The 17,619-nt window shown below is 45.2% G+C and overlaps 1 protein-coding gene across 1 annotated transcript; it reads left to right on the top strand.

Moving 5' to 3' along the window:
• Positions 1-13: 13 nt before the first annotated feature.
• Positions 14-14,729, top strand: Cenpn (centromere protein N). Its single transcript, XM_059263949.1, has 9 exons — positions 14-62; positions 4,423-4,482; positions 5,149-5,225; positions 7,126-7,302; positions 7,950-8,051; positions 9,528-9,591; positions 10,392-10,504; positions 13,985-14,111; positions 14,359-14,729. The coding sequence occupies exons 1-9, from the start codon at positions 41-43 to the stop codon at positions 14,439-14,441; spliced, it is 825 nt and encodes a 274-aa protein (XP_059119932.1). The 5' UTR covers positions 14-40; the 3' UTR covers positions 14,442-14,729.
• The last annotated feature ends 2,890 nt before the right edge of the window (positions 14,730-17,619 follow it).

Genomic DNA, 17,619 nt, shown 5'->3' with positions numbered 1-17,619 from the left:
TTACCCTTTCTTTCAGGGGAAGAATGCAAGTCTTGATGACATGGCCCTTTTAGACATTGTGTGTAAGTTTGGGGGATTTGTCTTTACACGTTGGAGTTTTGTTTCATCGGAAGGGATTTCTTATGTTAATGCAGATTCTAGGGACTAGAGAAGTGACTCAGCAGTTCCCAGCACCCACGTGGTAACTCAGAACCACCTGGAAGTCTAGTTTCAGGAATCTGATGTCCTCTTCTGGCCTCTGTGGGCCACTGCATGCACATGGTGCATAGACACAAGCAGACACATCAAAATAAATGAATCTTTAAAGATGCAGATTCTAGAGTTGAGAGGCCTGGTACCAGATCCCTGTTGTCTCATTGGCAGCTCTAGTGTCTACTGCTGAGGTATATCTCCTCTCTGAGCCTCAGACTTCACCTAAATCAGTGGATATGGACTGTGGGAACTCAGGACCTTTAGAGATGGGAACTGGTTCATCGTGACCATAAAGTGTCATTTGCTGGGCCTTATTTTGTTACACATTTGAAAATGTGCCGCTTCTCGCTTCTTGCTACTTCTTGGATTTTTTTTTTCCTTCTTCAATTTTTACTTTTTAGAATTTAAGGACACAGACCCTACAACCAGATTGCTTGGTTGGTTTCATGGCTCCATCATTGTCTCCTTGTAAGTGCTGGGGATGGTGGCTCACGTTGCTTGCCTTGGTATTTCCTTTGGCAAGTCTGTATAATGGTGACAATAATGGAGTAAGGCCGTGGTGAGAGTCAAGTGGAAATGCAGGTCCGGCACTTGGAACAGGAGCGGTCGCTCTGGGTTGGGGGTTGGGTCTTACATGATAGTTGTTGGGAGGGCACAGAAGTGGCGGTCAGGACAAGTAGCTAGAGTCAGTTCTGTCCTCCCTGGAGGGCCCCAGGGATCAAACTCAGGTTGCCAGCCTTATCAGCAGGTGCCTTTAGCAGCTGAGCTCTCTGGCCCAGATCTGGCTTTTATTAATTTGTTGTTGTCATCATACATTGTCCTAGTTTTCTATTTCTGCAATAAAAACCACGAGGAAAAGCAACTTGGGGAGGAAAAGATCACTTTATTTCAGCTTATAGTTTATAGTCTATCATGAAGTTGAAATTCAGGGCAGGAGCTCAAACAGGGCAGGAACCTGGAAGCAGGAACTGAAGCAGAGACCATGGAGGAGTGCTGCTTACTGGCTTACTCCATGGCTTACTCAGTTTGCTTTCTTATAGTGCCAGAGGACACCTGCCTAGAGGTGGCACCACCCACGGTGGGCTGGGCCGTCCCACTCAACCGTCACTCCAAAACACTGCACACAGCTGTGCTGACAGGCAGTCCAGTGCAGACAGAAGACACTCCAAAACACTGCACCACAGCTGTGCTGACAGGCAGTCCAGTGCAGACAGAAGAGGTCCCCCTTCTCAGATGTGCCTAGTTTGGGTCAAGTTGGCGGAGAACTAAACAGCACTTACGTTAACTGCCTGTGTGACTGGAAGTGTACCAAATATCATCTCTATCAACTTCTTTCCAGCTGGGCTATGACTGAATCTGCCTCTGATTTAGTTTGCCTCATTTTCTGTCGTCAGCTTCTAACTGAGCGGTAAGGTGGATCCAGGGCTGAAGAGATGGATCAGCAGTTAGAGTACTTGTTACTGGGTTCTATTCCAAGCATCTATGTCGCGACTCACAACTGTCTCTAACCCCAGTTACAGAGGCTCTAAAACCCTCTTCTTGCCTCTATAGGTACCAGGCATACATGTCATGCACTTACATGCCTGTAGACATACACTCGTACACATAAACTAAAAATCAATAATTCCTTTTTAAAAAAAAAAAAGTGGATCCATAACGCACTGCTGAGCTGAGCCGGTGATTAACAATCTTTTGGATACTGAGGTCTAGCTGAGGAGAGGTTAACCAGCCGACCTCACAGTACCTATCACAGTGGTAATGAGTGTGTGAAGGAGAATTAAGAGTTATGAGAGCACAGAGCACATGATCTTTTTCAGTGATCGTGGAAGGAAACTTCCTTGAGGAGATGATGTTCAAGTTGAGAGCCGAAGGATGAGCTAGCACTAGCCAGGCAGAGGAGAGAGGGAAGTTGAGGAGGAAACTGATGGGCATGGGTTGGGAGAAGAGTACCTGTAAACAGAAATTTCTTGTCCCAAATGCCTGTTCCCAAATGCCCACTCTGCGGCTTACATTAATTGTAAATGCTCGGCCAATACTCAGGTTTATTACTAACTAGCTCTTACATTTTAAGTTAACCCATATTCCTTATTTACTCTCTGCCACATAGCAGTACTTTTATTAGCATGGCATGTTCATCTCCTGCTTCCTCTGCATCTGCTGGCAATTACTGACTCCGCCCTTCTCCTTCCTATCATTCTTAGTTTGGTTGTCCCGCCTATACTTCCTGCCTGGCTACTGGCCAATCAGCATTTTATTAAACCAATTCGAGTGATAAATCTTTACAGTGTACAAGAGGATTATTCCACAGCAAGTGCCAGAGATGCAAGAGAAGGGACAAACTAGGCTCCAGCGGAAGGGAACATGGAAATAATACAGAGACTTGGAAGCCACTAGAAGGGTTTCAGCCTCTATCTTAAGAATTATGTCAGCCCTTGATAGGTTATGAGCCAAAAGAATTAGGTGCTTGTTTTTTGAGATCATGCTGGTTACAGCACAAGACAGACCAGAGCAGAAGAGAATTCAGACACCTGAAGTGGGATCATCTGGAGAGGTATAAGCAAGAGAGGGTGGTAGCCCACGTGAGGTGGTAGTCAGGATGGAGAGGAGGGTAGAGGGCCAAGGGATGGAAGGGGCTTACACCTAGCCCGTGGACAAAGACAAGGGGATTGAGCTTGCAGGATTCCTATGTCTACACACGAGCTAGGAGCCCTCCCAGCTCTGAAGTGGAAGCTGCAGGTGCAGGTATATCACATCTTTCACAGGTGAGGATAGGCTAGCCTGTGCCTGTTGCAGGTGAAGCTGTCCATGTGTGTCTAAGTCCTTGATGTTCACCTTTTAGGTGACAAAAGTTCTAACTTTCTGTCGTGCCAGTCTTATTCAGAGACAAGTCTTCTCAACTCTAAACACAGAACCAGATAAAAAAGTGCCAGAAGAAAACCACTTTGGGAGATGGCATCACACTTGCCTTTTGACACCTCCTGTAGATACAGCCAATCAATTGGTGATCTGTTGCCAGGCCCATTGGCATGAAGAGAAATAGGGGCCAGTAACGGGGACATGCAGGCCCAGGAAAGGAAAAGATGCTAAACATAGGGCGAAACAAGGAGAACATTGATGCTGAAGTTGATGATACCCTAAGTGCTGGGTCCATATCCCCTTCAGAGTTTAGAAAACCTGATCTGAGGTGAAGACACAGAAGGAGGTCAGTAGACAGATGGAGGTCGGCACAGGGACATCCTTTAAATCCAGGGTGAAGGGAAAGAGTTGAGCTTGCTGACCCCTAGGTCCCATTCCTCCTGCGGTACTCCGAATCTCCTGAAGGGCATCTTCTGTGTCACACACCTAACCTTGCCTTCATTCCACATGCATGCATTGCGTGCTTTATGTGAGTAGGGCTAGCCTGGGGCTACAGCCCTGAACAAGTCCCTTGTCTTCACAAGTGCCAGGAGAGGAGTGGGGGGCAGTGTGGGTGTAATCAGGGTAGGACATTGAGAAGTTGCTGCCGAGGAAGAGCAGGCTGATGGGGAAACTGGAGGAGAGGCCTCAGGCCTCCAGGCCCTGCCTTAACTGCAGTCAGTCATTCCATCTTGTGGGTGCATGCATAACAGACATGTAAAAATGACAAATGAGGGCTGAAGAGATGGCTCAGTTATAAAAAACACTTGTTATTCTTCCAGAAGACCCGGGTTTGATTCCCAGCACCCATATAGCCTCTTCCAACCATCTGTAACTCCAATCCAAGGGCTCCTACGCCCTCTTCTAGCCTCTATGGGCACCAGGCACTCATGTGCATAGACATAAATTCAGGCAAAACCTCCACATACAGAAAATACTTCTGCCCATTTTAAAAATGTAATTAAAATAACAAAAGACCTGGCAAAAAGTAATGATAAACACCAAAACTGAACTGTATTATCTGTTGAAGTCAGTAATTGGAATTTGTTTGTCTTCAATAAATTTACTCCATTTAAATTTTATGTTTCAGGTTTTTTAAGTTTGCACTTTAATTTCAAAGCTTTGTCACCTTGTTCATGGGTTACTATTTTTTTATAATATTAAAACTATGTATTTGTGGGAGGATGGGAAGGAGACTCACAAAAAGCACGCCTTGTTCAAAACTGTCAGCATTGTCTAACACATCTTTGCTGGTTTCAAAGATGCGTGTATGTTTATTAGCACACACTTCAAAGTCCTAATATACACACTAAGCTGTAAGCCCTTTTCTCTCAGATACTCAAGCTCATCGGCACCAGAAGCTTTGGAGTGTCTTTCGGATGAGTAAAGAACCAGGTAATGTTTTCCACTTTAAATTGAACATCTGAATTTGGCAATTTAAAAATGAGGAGCAAATATGGTCTCTTGGTTGGAGGATTTTGTCTTGTTGTTTCTGAGTCATTGTATCCCTGTGTTGCATAGGCTAGCCTTGAACTCACTATGTAGCCTAGCCTGGCCTTGAATTCACTGTATAGACAAAGCTGGTTGTTTTGAACTTGTGGTTTTCCTGCCTTTGCCTCCAGAGTAGTGGTTCTCAACCTGTGAATTGCAACCTCTTTGTGGGGTCAAATGACTCTTTCCCAGGGGTCACCTAAGACCATTGGAAAACACAGATATTTACATTATGATTTGTAACAGTAGCAAAAATTACAGTTAGGAAGTAGCAATGAAAATAATTTTATGGTTGGAGGTCACCCAGCAAGAGGAACTGAATTAAAGGGTCGCAGCATCAGGAGGGCTGAGAACCACTGCTCCAGAGTGATGAGGTGACAGGGATATGCTTCCACACCCAGCCTAGCAGTCTGCTCTCTCAGGCTTCTTTTGAAAGATAGGACTCTTGCTCATTTATATCCCCTGGCACTCAGGGGCGTGTATGGGGTGGCCATTACTGCTCCGGGATGCACAGGCCGAAGACATTGTAGCTCCCTTAACCTCTTTTTATATTTCTGTATACTTTGACAGGTGAAGATGTTGACTTTTTTGACATGAAACAGTTCCAAAGTTCCTTTAAGAAAATTCTTCAGAGAGCATTAAAAAATGTAAGAAAATAGTCCTCATGGATTTCTACAAAATTCAATTTTAGTAATATCTGGGGGGTGGGGAGAGATAATATGCCATTACCTTAACAAACTAAACATTATAAAAACTTCCATCTCTTACCTGCCCATCTCACCCAGTGCTTTTTAGGGGCAGTACTACTGTCCACTGGAACTCTGCCATGGCGTCTGCTGCTGCTGACAGTGTCCAGTACATAGGACTTGATAGGTGGTTGATGTGACTGAGCAAGTGAATCTTTAAACTGACTTAATGAGTTCCCATTAGATGGTCCACATGTGGCTAGTGGCCTGCCAGTGGTCAACAGTCACTTTTGCTTTTACAATGGGAAGTGAAGGCCGCAGAGTAAGACCCTCTGCTCTTCCAGCCCCTGGGGGCTAACTGAGCCCCAGAGGAGAGCAAGCTCTCTACTGCTCACCAGGGGATGAGACGCCATTCTGCAAACCCACAGCCAGACAGGGAGCTTTCCTTCTCCTTGCACCAGGGGATCAGGAAAAGCAGCTGAGTGCAGAGTGGCAGAGTTTGCTCTGAGCCAGCAGACAGCATGACCACCTGCTTTTCCTGGAGTAAGATCCCCCAGGGAGGAAACAGCAAGCCAGCTGGCCCTCTCTTCAGGTTCTCCTTTCCTGGTCAGGGCCCCAAAGGAAGGTGAACTGGGGCTAGCTGATGACCTAGCAGCGGCTATTCAATTCCAGAGCAAGTGCAGTCATAGCTGCAACTTTAGAAAGACTGATGGCTGGCTGTGACATGATAACCACACAACCTCATGTGCTGCCACATTCCTGAGTGACTCTAGCTGCTGAGACTTGTAGAAGAATATCAGGATCAGTGCACTCTGCGCTCATTGCCACATAGAAATCCTGCTGTAACTTCAGAGGGGCAAGCTAAGTGTGCTAGCCGGCACTACTAAAAAGGCTTTGTAGGAAACACCCCTCACCTTTGTTTGTTTTGTTTGTGAGATAGGATCTCACTGTGAGGCCCTAGCTGGCTAGAGCTCCCGAAGGTCTGCCTGCCTCTGCCTCCCAAGGCTGGGAATAAGGTGTGCCGAGCCAGATAGATCATTGTTTAAATTTTGTTTTATTTCTTGATGTGTGTTAGTGTTTGTCTGCGCGTATCTGTGCACTGAGTGCATGTCTGGTGTCTGCAGAAGACGGAAGAGGGCATCAGATCCCCTAGAACTGGAGTTACAGATGGTTGTAAACCACTCTGTTGATACTGGGAGCCAAGTCATGATCCTCTGCAAGTGCTTAACCTGTGAGCCGTCTCTCTGGCCCGATTATAAGGATTTTTAGGGATTTTTCTTTCCTCAAAAAATACTTTGCAAGTTGTAAATATATCTTTATAAAATAATCATAAAATGTTTTCCCAAAGAGTCTCAAAACACTGTCTAAAAAGTAGAAATAGGAGAAAAAAAAAAGTCAGGCAGTAGTGGCTCACACCTTTAATCCTGGCACTCAGGAGGTAAAGCCAGACAGATCTCTGTGAGTTCGAGGCCAGCCTGGTCTACAGAGTGAGTTCCAGGACAGGCTCCAAAGCTAAACAGAGAAACCCTGTCTCGAAAACCCAAAAAAAAGTAAAAAGCTGGTGTGATGGGTCACCTGGTAGTTACTTGCTGCCCAGCCTGATGACCTGAGCTGGATCCCTGGAACACATGTGGTAGAAGGAGAGAGCTGACTCCTGCAGGTTGTCCTCTGACCTCCACATGTGTGCTGTGGCAAGTGTGTGCCCTCACACTTACTTATAAATAAATAGAATTTTTAAGTAGACAAAAAGGCTGGGGTCCATACACATGACAAATTATAGTAACATTGCTTGTGTCTCAGGTGCCTGTAGTTGGTGCCACAATGAGATTTAACCAGGAAGTTTAAATCTTTTCTTTATAAGGTTACAGTCAGCTTCAGAGTCGACGGGAAGAATGCAGTGTGGATTCGGGTTGCCTGGGGAACACAGTATTCACGGCCAAACCAGTACAAACCCACTTTTGTGGTGTATTATCCCCAGACTCCGTATGCCTTCATTTCCACCAGCCATCTGAAGAGCACTGTACCCCTTCTCCATCAGGTAGGGAACAGATTACAGCAGCTGGAGAACTCGGTACCCTTGTCTCAAAGGTCCACATAGGTATTAAGTCCAAGAAGACTTAGTGTAGAGTAACTTAGTTCCTGTTCTTTTAAGTTAAGGATCAGAGAGCTTTCTTACCTACAGCGGAAATGTGACAGAAGGTATTAGCTTTTTTTTTTTTTAATGTAAAAGTAATGCATGCTTAATATAAAAACAAATGCAACCAGTTCAGAAGTCTCTAAAGGTCAAAGGTGAGTCATCAAACTCCACCCCTTCTTCCTACTCCATTCACCCCAGATAGCTATTGTCACCTTGCTGTCTCCTTCCAAAGCTGTTTTGTTAGTGTCACCAGTAGTGCTTTTTGTAGTTTTTTTTAAGATTTATTTATTTATTATGTATACAGTCCATTGTCAGCAGCAGGCCTCGGGGTCCCAAAAGTGAGTAACAGGCGATAGGATTAAATTTCTTCAGTTTCTTTTCACTTGTGAGGGGTGGGGAGAGTTAGCTTTGTTTGGAGACGGGGCTCACCCCTGCCTCAGCCTCCCCAGGGCTGGGGTCCCAAGTGTGCAGTGAGCCTCTACACAGTGTTCTTAACAAGATGTGCAGACCCGGGTGCATCCTAACAGTCCTGCTCCTTTCCCTCCAAGGCCCTGAAGGTTGCTAGCAAACACCATCAGATCGTGCAGATGGATCTGAGAAGCCGGCACATGGACTCGCTCAAGGCTATTGTTTTTAGAGAGTATGATCAGGTGAGTCTTTAATTGGGTTTCCCTTTACTGCTATGCACACTCAACAGATGGAGGGCCACTCTCAGCACGTCCCTGGCAGGGAGTCGTTGAACCTTTCAATCCTTCACTTTGTTCATGTGTGTTTGTTTTATTCTTTCACAGTGTCATACATATATAATGTACTTTGATCCTACTGTCCCCATCATCCTCTTAACCCCTTCCTCCCAACAAGTCCCTTCCTACTGTCATGGGCTGGTGGGGGTTCTTTTGAGCCCCCTGCATTTAATTAGGGCTGCTTGCCTGAGTCTGGATGTGGAGTTACTTCCTAGAGCAAGAGCGCTCCACATTGGCTGCACCACTGAGCAATTCAGCTTCTTTCCCCAACAACCATCAGCTGCCTAGAACTCCTCAGAAAGGGGTGGGGCCTCATGAGCCCTCCCCTATCCAGGATAAAATGATGAAATGTTTGGATGACAAGGACAGGTCTGCCCGTTGGTCTTAAGGTTTCTTCTGTACAGGGCAAATGTTTGCACATGTTCAGATATTTTAGGTGGATGGGATTCCTTAAGGAGGGTATGCTGTGTGTTATGTTCTGGGTAGGGAGAAATGATGGCTGTCTGCAGGTCACTCTGTAAGGGGAGGGTAGAAACTTGAAGATGTTTTTGCCTCAGGGTCCTGCCAGCCACTGTAGATAGGAACATCTAACTGTGAGCCAAAATAAATGCTTCTTCCTTTTAAGAAAGAAAATAATTTTTACTTTCCTTCTTGAGGGTTTTAAGATGGGATCTCATGTACCCCAGGCTGGCCTTAAACTCATTACTTAGCTGAGGCCTCTACCTCCCAAGTGCTGAGATTATAGACTTGAGCTACCATGCTGGCCTCTTAAGAAGGTAGATGGCAAGCCAGGCCATGGTGGTGCACGCCTTTAATCCCAGCACTTGGGAGGCAGAGCTAGGCAGATCACTGTGAGATTTGAGGCCAGCCTGGTCTACAGAGTGAGATCCAGGACAGACACCAAAACTACACAGAGAAACCCTGTCTCAAAAAACAAACCAAAAAAAAAAGGGAGAGAGGGAGAGAGAGAGAGATCTGCCTGCCTCTGTCTCCCAAGTGCTAGAATTAAAGGTGTGTACTCCCACTGCCTGGAAAATCTTTTTTTTTTTTTTTTTTTTTTTTTTAAAGAGGTCTTGTATATTCTTACTAAGCAGACAGAAGCGAGGGTTCTGCCATAGGCTAGCTAAACGGAGCATATTTCTTAGGACAGATGCCTCTGCCTCCCAAGTGCTGGGATTAAAGGCATGCGCCACCACCGCCCGGCAAGGCAGATCTCTTGAGTTCGAGGCTAACCTGATCTACAAAGCAAGTTTCAGAACAGCCAGGACTACACAAAGAAATTTTGTCTCAAAAAACGAAAATAATGATTTAACACATTTTACATCTTAGAACCAATTACTATCTATATATCCCAACGTGTTCACATTTTCTTTCTCCTTTTAGACCTTTGAAAGTCACAACTCTACAATGCCTCTACAAGAAGAAAGCCTTGGACTAGACCTGAATTGTATGTGTGCTTTGAGACAGCTGGGGTTGGGGAGGCATCTTTGCCTTTCAGGTGGCTGCTACACAGTAAAGCACTTGTGCTAGGATCTCATTGCAGAGCTGGTTCATACTTCAGAAAAATCAAGCTAAGTATTTGGGGCAGAAAGCCAAGCTACCACAGGTGTTCTTCAGAGTTCACCAGAATGGCTGACCGTCATAGAGGGTGTCTTCCATGCCCAGCAGCATACCACAGTATTCACATGTGATTGTCACTTCGGTTCTGACAGCCGTCCAGCTGTCCCCTGGGAAACTAGGTTTCAAGAAGGCCTGGTAACTCCAAACAGGGTCACAGAGCTAGGTCTATCCAAAGTGGAGCCCGTGCTCTTAGTGAGCGGAGACGCTGGTTCTAGAACAATATGATGGTTGTGTTGCTACTCGCTCACAGAGACCCCGAGTCTCCCTAGGAAAGCTAAACTCAAATTAACAGTGGGAGAAAACAACCTGAGTTAGGAACAAAGCACAGACTCCAGAGGCCTAAGACCTGCTGTGGGTCCCCTTGAAGTAAAGAAACTTGATACAGAATTACTCATGATAACTACACAGAAAGTGTATTAGAACCTAGACAGTGTGATGGCACTGTAGTTATTTCTCACTCCCTTTTGTCAGCTTCATAGCTGTTCCATGTAATGACTGTTTCCATGAGAAGAAGGGACAGGAAACAGATCTGAGCTACACAAACCATCTCAAGTTTAGGATGGGAAGAACACTGTATGTGATGAAGTGATTCCTAATGGTAGTCTCAATCCAAACTCTCATCCACAGTGGATTCAAACATCATTCATGAAAACACAGAAGAAAGAGAGAGAATCCAAAGAGTCACACAGGAGACCTTTGGAACCTATCCCCAGCCACAGCTGGAATTTGCACAGTATAAGGTAGGATGGAGCAGTGAACAGCGCCTGAAGTTAGTGCCATTTTTTTTTAAGGTACAGAAACCTTAACTGTAAAACATGTCCGAAAACTATTCCTTTTCCATTTATCATTTCAGCTTTATGTAACAAATTTGTAAATTACATAGATCTTTTTACTGTATTTGTAAGTTCTCTTGTTAGCAAAGGAGACATCCTGAAATTTTGAATTTGCTTTTGCATTTTGTCTTTGTAGTAATCCAGTTGTATATTGCTAGCTGCGGGAAGCGGGGAGAGCTATACCCTACTAGCCTATGCACTCCTAGAGTAGTATTTGGCATATAGTAAATGCTCATAAATACTTGAATGAATGAGCTGGGTATGGTGGCACACACCTGTAATCCTAGCACTCAGGAGGCTGAGGCAGGAAGATCTCAAGTTCAGACAATCCTGGACTACTTACAAGTTGGTGGCAAACCTGCCTGCCTGATCCAGAAGCACAGAAACAAGAAGAAAGAAAGCACATGTATACTACCTAGCCCCACTGGCATCAGATGAAGAGCAATCAGTAGTGCAGATATACTGTAAATTAAACTTGTTCTAAAGAGGTGCTACTACTGCCCACCACATACCCGAGTAGGAATACAGGAATACAAGCGCATGGCCACCATTAGAAAAACTCTAATATATGTCATAGTCATCCTAACATAAGCCCATGCTCCTCCTCTCAATACCTTCCTTCCCTGACCCCCAATAAAACTGTTTCGGATGACTCTTAGAGCTACAGGGCACACAAAAGATCTGCTGTCCGTTGATCTGCTCACTTAGGCCCAAAGTCTATTTGGTTTGATTTGTTTTTAAAGGAAGATGTTGACGTTTTTCATGTTTTGAGAGGTTTTATGTTTGTTAATGTGTATGCACACACAGCTTTGCTCACTTACGCTCACAGTTAGGGAAGCCCAAGATCAGTGTCAGATATCTTTTGGCCTTGTTCTTTGAGACAGGGTCTGTCACTGAACCTAGCACTCCTTTTCGGCTGGACTGGCTTCAGGGAGCCCCAACTTCTTCCTGTCTCTGCCTTCCTCCCAAGTGCTGGGGTTGCACATACATGCCACCACACCTAGCTTTTACCTGGTGCTGGGGACCCAAAGTCCTAGTGCTCAAGCAGCAAGCACTTTACCCACTGAGACATCTTTCCAGCCTGCCTGTTTGTTTTTCAGACAAGGTCTTGTAGCCTAGGACAACCTCAGATTCACTATGTAGCCAAGGCTGACTCTGAACTTCTGACCCTCCTGCTTCCTCCCTGTCATGGGTGTGGCTACTACACTTGGCTGTGTTGTATTAACTGAGCTTTAAAGACCTCCTAATTCAGGATAGTAGCTCTCAGGGTGTGGTCTCTGAACTGGTAGAACTAGTCTTGTGGGAATTAGGAAGGAGCATAGATCTTAGCTCCACCCTATTCCTCCTGGGGTGGGCGTGGGCACAGTGTCCAGCCATCTGTTTCTGCATGCTGTCTGGCTGCTCTGGGCTGTACACTGACACTGGAAAGCCACTGGTTCAGGAGATAGTTTGCTTGTTCAAACATCTTAGAGTGGTTCTGTTCTGATAGTCTAGGTGTGCACTAACTCACTCATACCTGATTTTCTCCAACCTCAGGAAATGGCCAGATTACACTGAATGCCATTTGTCCACTTTAACCAGCCAGTGGCTACATTTTGCCATGTCCTCTTTCTTTCTCTTTATTCCACGTATAATTTGAATTCATTGCAAACATTAAGTATCTCATAGATATTTCAGCATAGTGCCTCAAAGTTTTAAGAATCACTCACATTTTTGTTTTTGTTTTTAAACATGAGCATATAAGAGGCACAGGCAAAAGGATCACTCCAAGTTCAAAGCAGCTGGTCTACCCAGGGTTCCAGGCCAGTCAGGCCACAGTGAGGCACTGTTTCCAAAAAGAAAAAGAAAACCTTAGGTCACATACTATGTACTTAGGTATGTGTTGATGTTGAAGAAGTATTAGTGTTCTAGGCTGGGCCAATAGCTCGGAAGTAGAGTGCTGCCCTAGTCACTATTCTGTTACTGTGAAGAGACACCATGACCATGGAAACTTACAGAGGAAAACATGTCATTGGAGGCTTGCTTATAGTTTTCAGAAGTTTAATCCATTATCTTCATAGCGACATGCGGGGAGGTGCTGAAGCAGTAGCTGAGAGCTACAACCTGATCTGTTAGTAAAGAGAAAGACTCTGGGCTTGAAATGGACTTTCGAAACCCCAAAGCCTATCCCGGTGACATGCTTCTTTCACAAGGCCATACCTCTTAATCCTTCTAATTCTTTCAAATAGTTACCACTCCCTAGTGACTAAGCATTCAAATATATGAACCTATGGAGGCCATTCTTATTCAAAACGTCACAAGTGTTTTTACATACCTTAGGCCCAGCACCTGAAAAATTAAAAATAAGCATTCCAAAACATTTGCCGAAATCTGTACACTTGGGAGACTGAGGTTGAAGAGCAAGTTGAAGACCTGGTCTACATAGAAAGACCCTGTCTCGAAAAAAACTAAATAAAATGATGTATGACAATGGCATAGAGATTCCCTTTGGGCCTCTTTTAGATACATACTGAAATATTTACAGGTCAAATACTACGTTGTTTTAAATTTACTCCAAATCTAAGTGGAGTGGGGTGGGGGAACATTAACAGATGAATCCAGAGCTGTTGGTAACTGGTTCAGATGGATGATAGCCACATGGGAGTCACAGTGTGCTGCTTCTGTGTGATATGGTTGGGTTGGGAGGGACTCTTGGGGGCAGTTGGCTGTTGAGATGGTGTCTGGCCTCAAACTTGGAATCCTTGTCTCAGCTTCCTGGAGCTAGGATTATAAGCATGTGCTGATACATCCAGCTTCTAGATATGTTCTGAGTCTTCCATAATAAAAATCTAAGATTTTTTTCTGTGTGTGTAAGTGTTTTGCCTGAATGTGGGTAGTGCACCAGATGTGTGTCCAATACTTACAGAGGCCAGAAGGCAGTGTAGAATCCCTTGGAACTGGAGTTATGGACAGATGGTTGTAAGCCACCATATGGGTATTAGGAACCTAACCCAGGTCCTCTGCAAGAGCAGCAAGTGCTCTTAACCACTGAGCTATCTCTCCAGCCCTGAGATTTATTGCTTTTATATTGAATGCAAAATATAATGGGCAAGTGAAGACAGCACAGACTCTTGGCTTCTCCTGCAGGTCAGGTGCTATGCTGAGGCAGTGCTGACACTCAGCCTCACCTATGGGTCAGTACCACGCTGGCACTCACTTTGTGTTGGATGTCTTTCCTATACCAGATGCTTTCTCTTTGCAGTGAGCAAGTCAAATGGGCACTGCCTGTATTAATCCATGTGTTTCTTGAAGGCAGGAATTAATGGAATATGTACATTGTTTATCATCTCTCACCATCCTAGCTGATCCCAGTATTTAACCTTCATTTATAAATATTTTTTTTGACAGCTGGAGACCAGATTCAAGAGTGACATTAATGGGGGCATCTTGGCTGACAGGAAAGAACCTCTGAGGTGCCTTATAAAGTTCTCAAGCCCAAACCTTTTGGAAGCATTGAAGTCCTTAGCACCAGCCGGTGAGTGGTCAGCATGTCTTACCAGCCAGACCACTGCTTTTGATTCTCAGTAGCTGACTAGCTGATTACCTCTGAGTGTTCCTGCCTCTCCAATTGCTGCCCATCAAGCCCTATTTTGCTTCTGCACTTAGTAGGGGTTAGGAGAAGGTGCCCATAATTTGCTTCTGATCTTGGCCATTTTTAAGTTAATTGTCCCCGTGACTATGCTCATGGTTTTTCTTTTTCTTTTTTTCTTTTTTTTTTTCAGGTATAGCTGATGCACCGCTTTCTCCACTGCTCACCTGCATACCAAGCAAGAAAATGAATTATTTTAGGATTAGAGATAAATGAGATACATGTGACTTTGCTTGTATTGTACATGCAATTCCAGTTATGGCTGGCTAGCTTCTGTATATAATCTTGTGTTTTAGAAATCAACCTTTGGCATTGGAAATTCAGTGTTTTTAATGTAACTGTTGGGATTAACTATGTCCTTCCTGTGTGCTTTCGCTTCTGTCTTCTACTAAATACAGCAGCTGTAGGCATTTGAGAAGTGATATCACACATGCAAACATACACCACACGCCCACAAAACACACAACACACAAAACACACAACACACACACACACACACACACACACACACACACACAGCCACTCAGAAGTCAAGCATGACACAGTGGCTGATCCTGCTGGCATCACCCCTACTGTCTTTTATCCCACTCCTCCTCATCCTTGGAAGTCTAGTCTCAGCCCCTGGTTTCTGTGGGATTTCGGAAACTACTCAACCCAGAACTTGTAGGAGAATCAGAGCGGAGAGCTGACTGCGTTAAGCTACTCCACAGACTGCATGTCTGATGGCTTGTTTATATAAAATTATTCTGTTCTATTATACATACGTGGAACTTTCAAACTGAGCATCACTGTTACACTGACTTGTGAATAAAGATACTGGAAAACTGGTCTATCAGTTGCTTTGGATGAGAATCAAACAGGCTGAGTAGAACGCATAAACACAGCATGAAAGGACTAAGTAATGCTTTATACTGTGATATGTACAGACTGGGTCATCTGTTATGCCCAGATCTCGGAAACCCCCAAAAGACCACCACGGAGATGGAATCCCACATGTAAAAGCAAAGAGCCTTTATTATAAGCTCCAGGCCTTGGTCTCTCTGTCTGTCCAATGCAGTGGTGAGAGCAGAGAGCCCTGAGCCAAGGCGAGGTAGAGTTTTTATCACAGCAGTGGTTGGGTGAGGGCATTTCCAAGGTTCAGGACCCTGATTGGCTGACATTTGTCTAGGGGGTATCAGTAAAACAAAAATAGGTGTGTGCTAGACTCAGGGACATCTGGCCACCTTATCTAAAGGTTGGAATGTTTGGGATGTCAGGTACTTCCCCTTAGATGTAGGCCACCCCTGGGTGGGGTCAGTTTATGGCTTTTCCTGGGTCTGGGTGTTACCAGAAGCTGTGCCTGGGCCTCTAAGCCTGTCATGGCAGCTATGTGGTCAAGCAGTTTTGGGACCCCTCTAAGTCATCCAGTATGAAAAACTATGTTTTTACATGTAATGTGGTCAGATGCGTCAGGTCCCTTTGTCCGTCAGTGATAAGAGTATATTGGGCTTTGTGCTGGTTATGCCCAGATCACGGGGAACCCCAAAAAGACCACCATGGAGACTGAATCCCAAATCTAAAAGCAAAGAGCCTTTATTTCAAGCTCTGGAACTTGGTCCCTCTGCCTGACACAGCAGTGAGAGCAAAGAGCTCAGGTGGGGTGGGGTTTTTATCATAGCAGAGGTTGGGGTGAGAGGGATTTCCAGAGTTCAGGATGATGACAATTGTCTAGGGGTATCTGTAAAACAAAAATAGGTGTGTGCTAGACTCAAGGACATCTGGCCACTTTATTTAATGGTTGGAATGTTTGGGATGTCAGGTACTTCCCCCATCCCTGGGTGGATCCCTGGGTGGTGTCAGCTTAAGGATTTTCCTGGATCTGGGTGTTGCCTGCCAGCAAACCTGTCACAGAAGCTGTGTCTAGGCCCCTAACCCTGTCATGGCTGCTGCGTGGTCAAGCTGTTTGGGGGCCCCTCCATAGTGCTGGCTAGTTCTGTGTCAGTGTGATGAGCTAGAGTTATCTGAAGAGGGAACCTCAGTTGAGAAAAATATCTCCGTAAGATCTAGCTGTACAGCTCACACACACGATTGAGCCTGTATGATAATGAGTATTCAGAGACGGGTAATGCCTGGGGGGTGCTCACCAACCTAAGACAGAGCGCCTGTGTGGCCCGGGCAGGCATCTCCATGATGAGTAAGGTGACCTGCTGACGTCCCACGCAACCTAAGTCAGAAGCTCATTTTTTAGTAAAAGGGGGACCTGTAGGGTCCTGGCCCCTGTTTTGGGTAACTGTTGCCTTGCTTGCTGACCTTGACCTTGATATCCTCCCTATGCTAATTCCCTGCCAGGGTTCCACCCTCCTGAATGCTTAAGGGAAGTTCCTTGTCTGTGTATCCTGCATAATGGGCGTTAACAGCTTAGATGCAAGATTGTAAAACATTGATAGCGAACTTCTGCCCTCCAGGGTTCTCCCATTGTGCTGTAAGCCTGTATTTAAGACCTTTTCCCTCCTTCAATAAACAGCATTTGACATTAAATAAAAATAAAAAATAAAAAGATCTGGCTGTAGGGTATTTTCTTAATGAGTGATTGATAGGGGAGGGCCCAGTCCACTGTCAGTGGGGACACCCCTGGGCTGGAGGTCCTGGGTTCTGTAAGAAAGCAGGCTGAGCAAGCCATGAGGAGCAAGCTAGTAAGCCGCACCCCTCCATGGCCTCTGCATCAACTCCTGCCTCCAAGTGCCTGCCCTCCAAGTTTCTGTCCTGACTTCCTTTGATGATGAACAGTGATCTGAAAGTGTAAGTCAGATAAACCCTTTCCTCCCCAACTTGCTTTTTTAGTCATGGTGTTTCATCACAGCAATAGAAACCCTAACTAAGGTTTAAAGATGCTAACTCCCCCTATGCATACCTTTTTTCCCCTTTAATAAGATTTTGGGATTTGGCTGGTCAGTGGTGTGGCACATGCCTTTAATCCCAGCACTTGGGAGGCAGAGACAGGCGGACCTCTGAGTTCAGACCCGCCTGGTCTACAAAGTGAGTTCCAGGACTGCTACGGTACACAGAAACTCTGGAGAAAAAAAAAAAAAAAAGATTTTAGGATTTTATTTTGTGTATATGTATTTTGCTTGCATCTGTTTATGTATATCACAGTCATGCCTGGTGCCCTCAGAGATAAGAAGAAAGCATTAGATCCCCTGGAACTGGAGGTATGGATGGTTTGTAAGCCACCATGTTGGTGCTGGGAATCAAACCTGCTCTTCCTAAGAACAGTAAGGGTTCTACCACTGAGCCCTCCCTCCAGCCCCACTAACTCCCTTTGACCCTTGTCACGACTGGTCACATACTAAGGCATTTGACCCTCAAGGTTCCTGAATGGTCAGATTGGAACTGCAGGAGTCCTTCAGCATCCTGG

The sequence above is a fragment of the Peromyscus eremicus genome, chromosome 5, assembly GCF_949786415.1.
Source record: "Peromyscus eremicus chromosome 5, PerEre_H2_v1, whole genome shotgun sequence".
In the NCBI taxonomy this organism is placed as follows: Eukaryota; Metazoa; Chordata; class Mammalia; order Rodentia; family Cricetidae; genus Peromyscus; species Peromyscus eremicus.
This window is presented reverse-complemented; position numbering and strand designations above follow the sequence as displayed.

What these genes read in the sequence shown, in the direction of transcription:
- Cenpn (XM_059263949.1), top strand. Translation starts at nt 41, where the DNA reads ATGGCCCTTTTAGACATTGTGT. An exon ending in GGCCCTTTTAGACATTGTGT is followed by an intron (nt 63 to 4,422) that starts GTAAGTTTGGGG and finishes CTTTTCTCTCAG; the next exon opens with ATACTCAAGCTCATCGGCAC. An exon ending in CTGTACCCCTTCTCCATCAG is followed by an intron (nt 7,303 to 7,949) that starts GTAGGGAACAGA and finishes TTTCCCTCCAAG; the next exon opens with GCCCTGAAGGTTGCTAGCAA.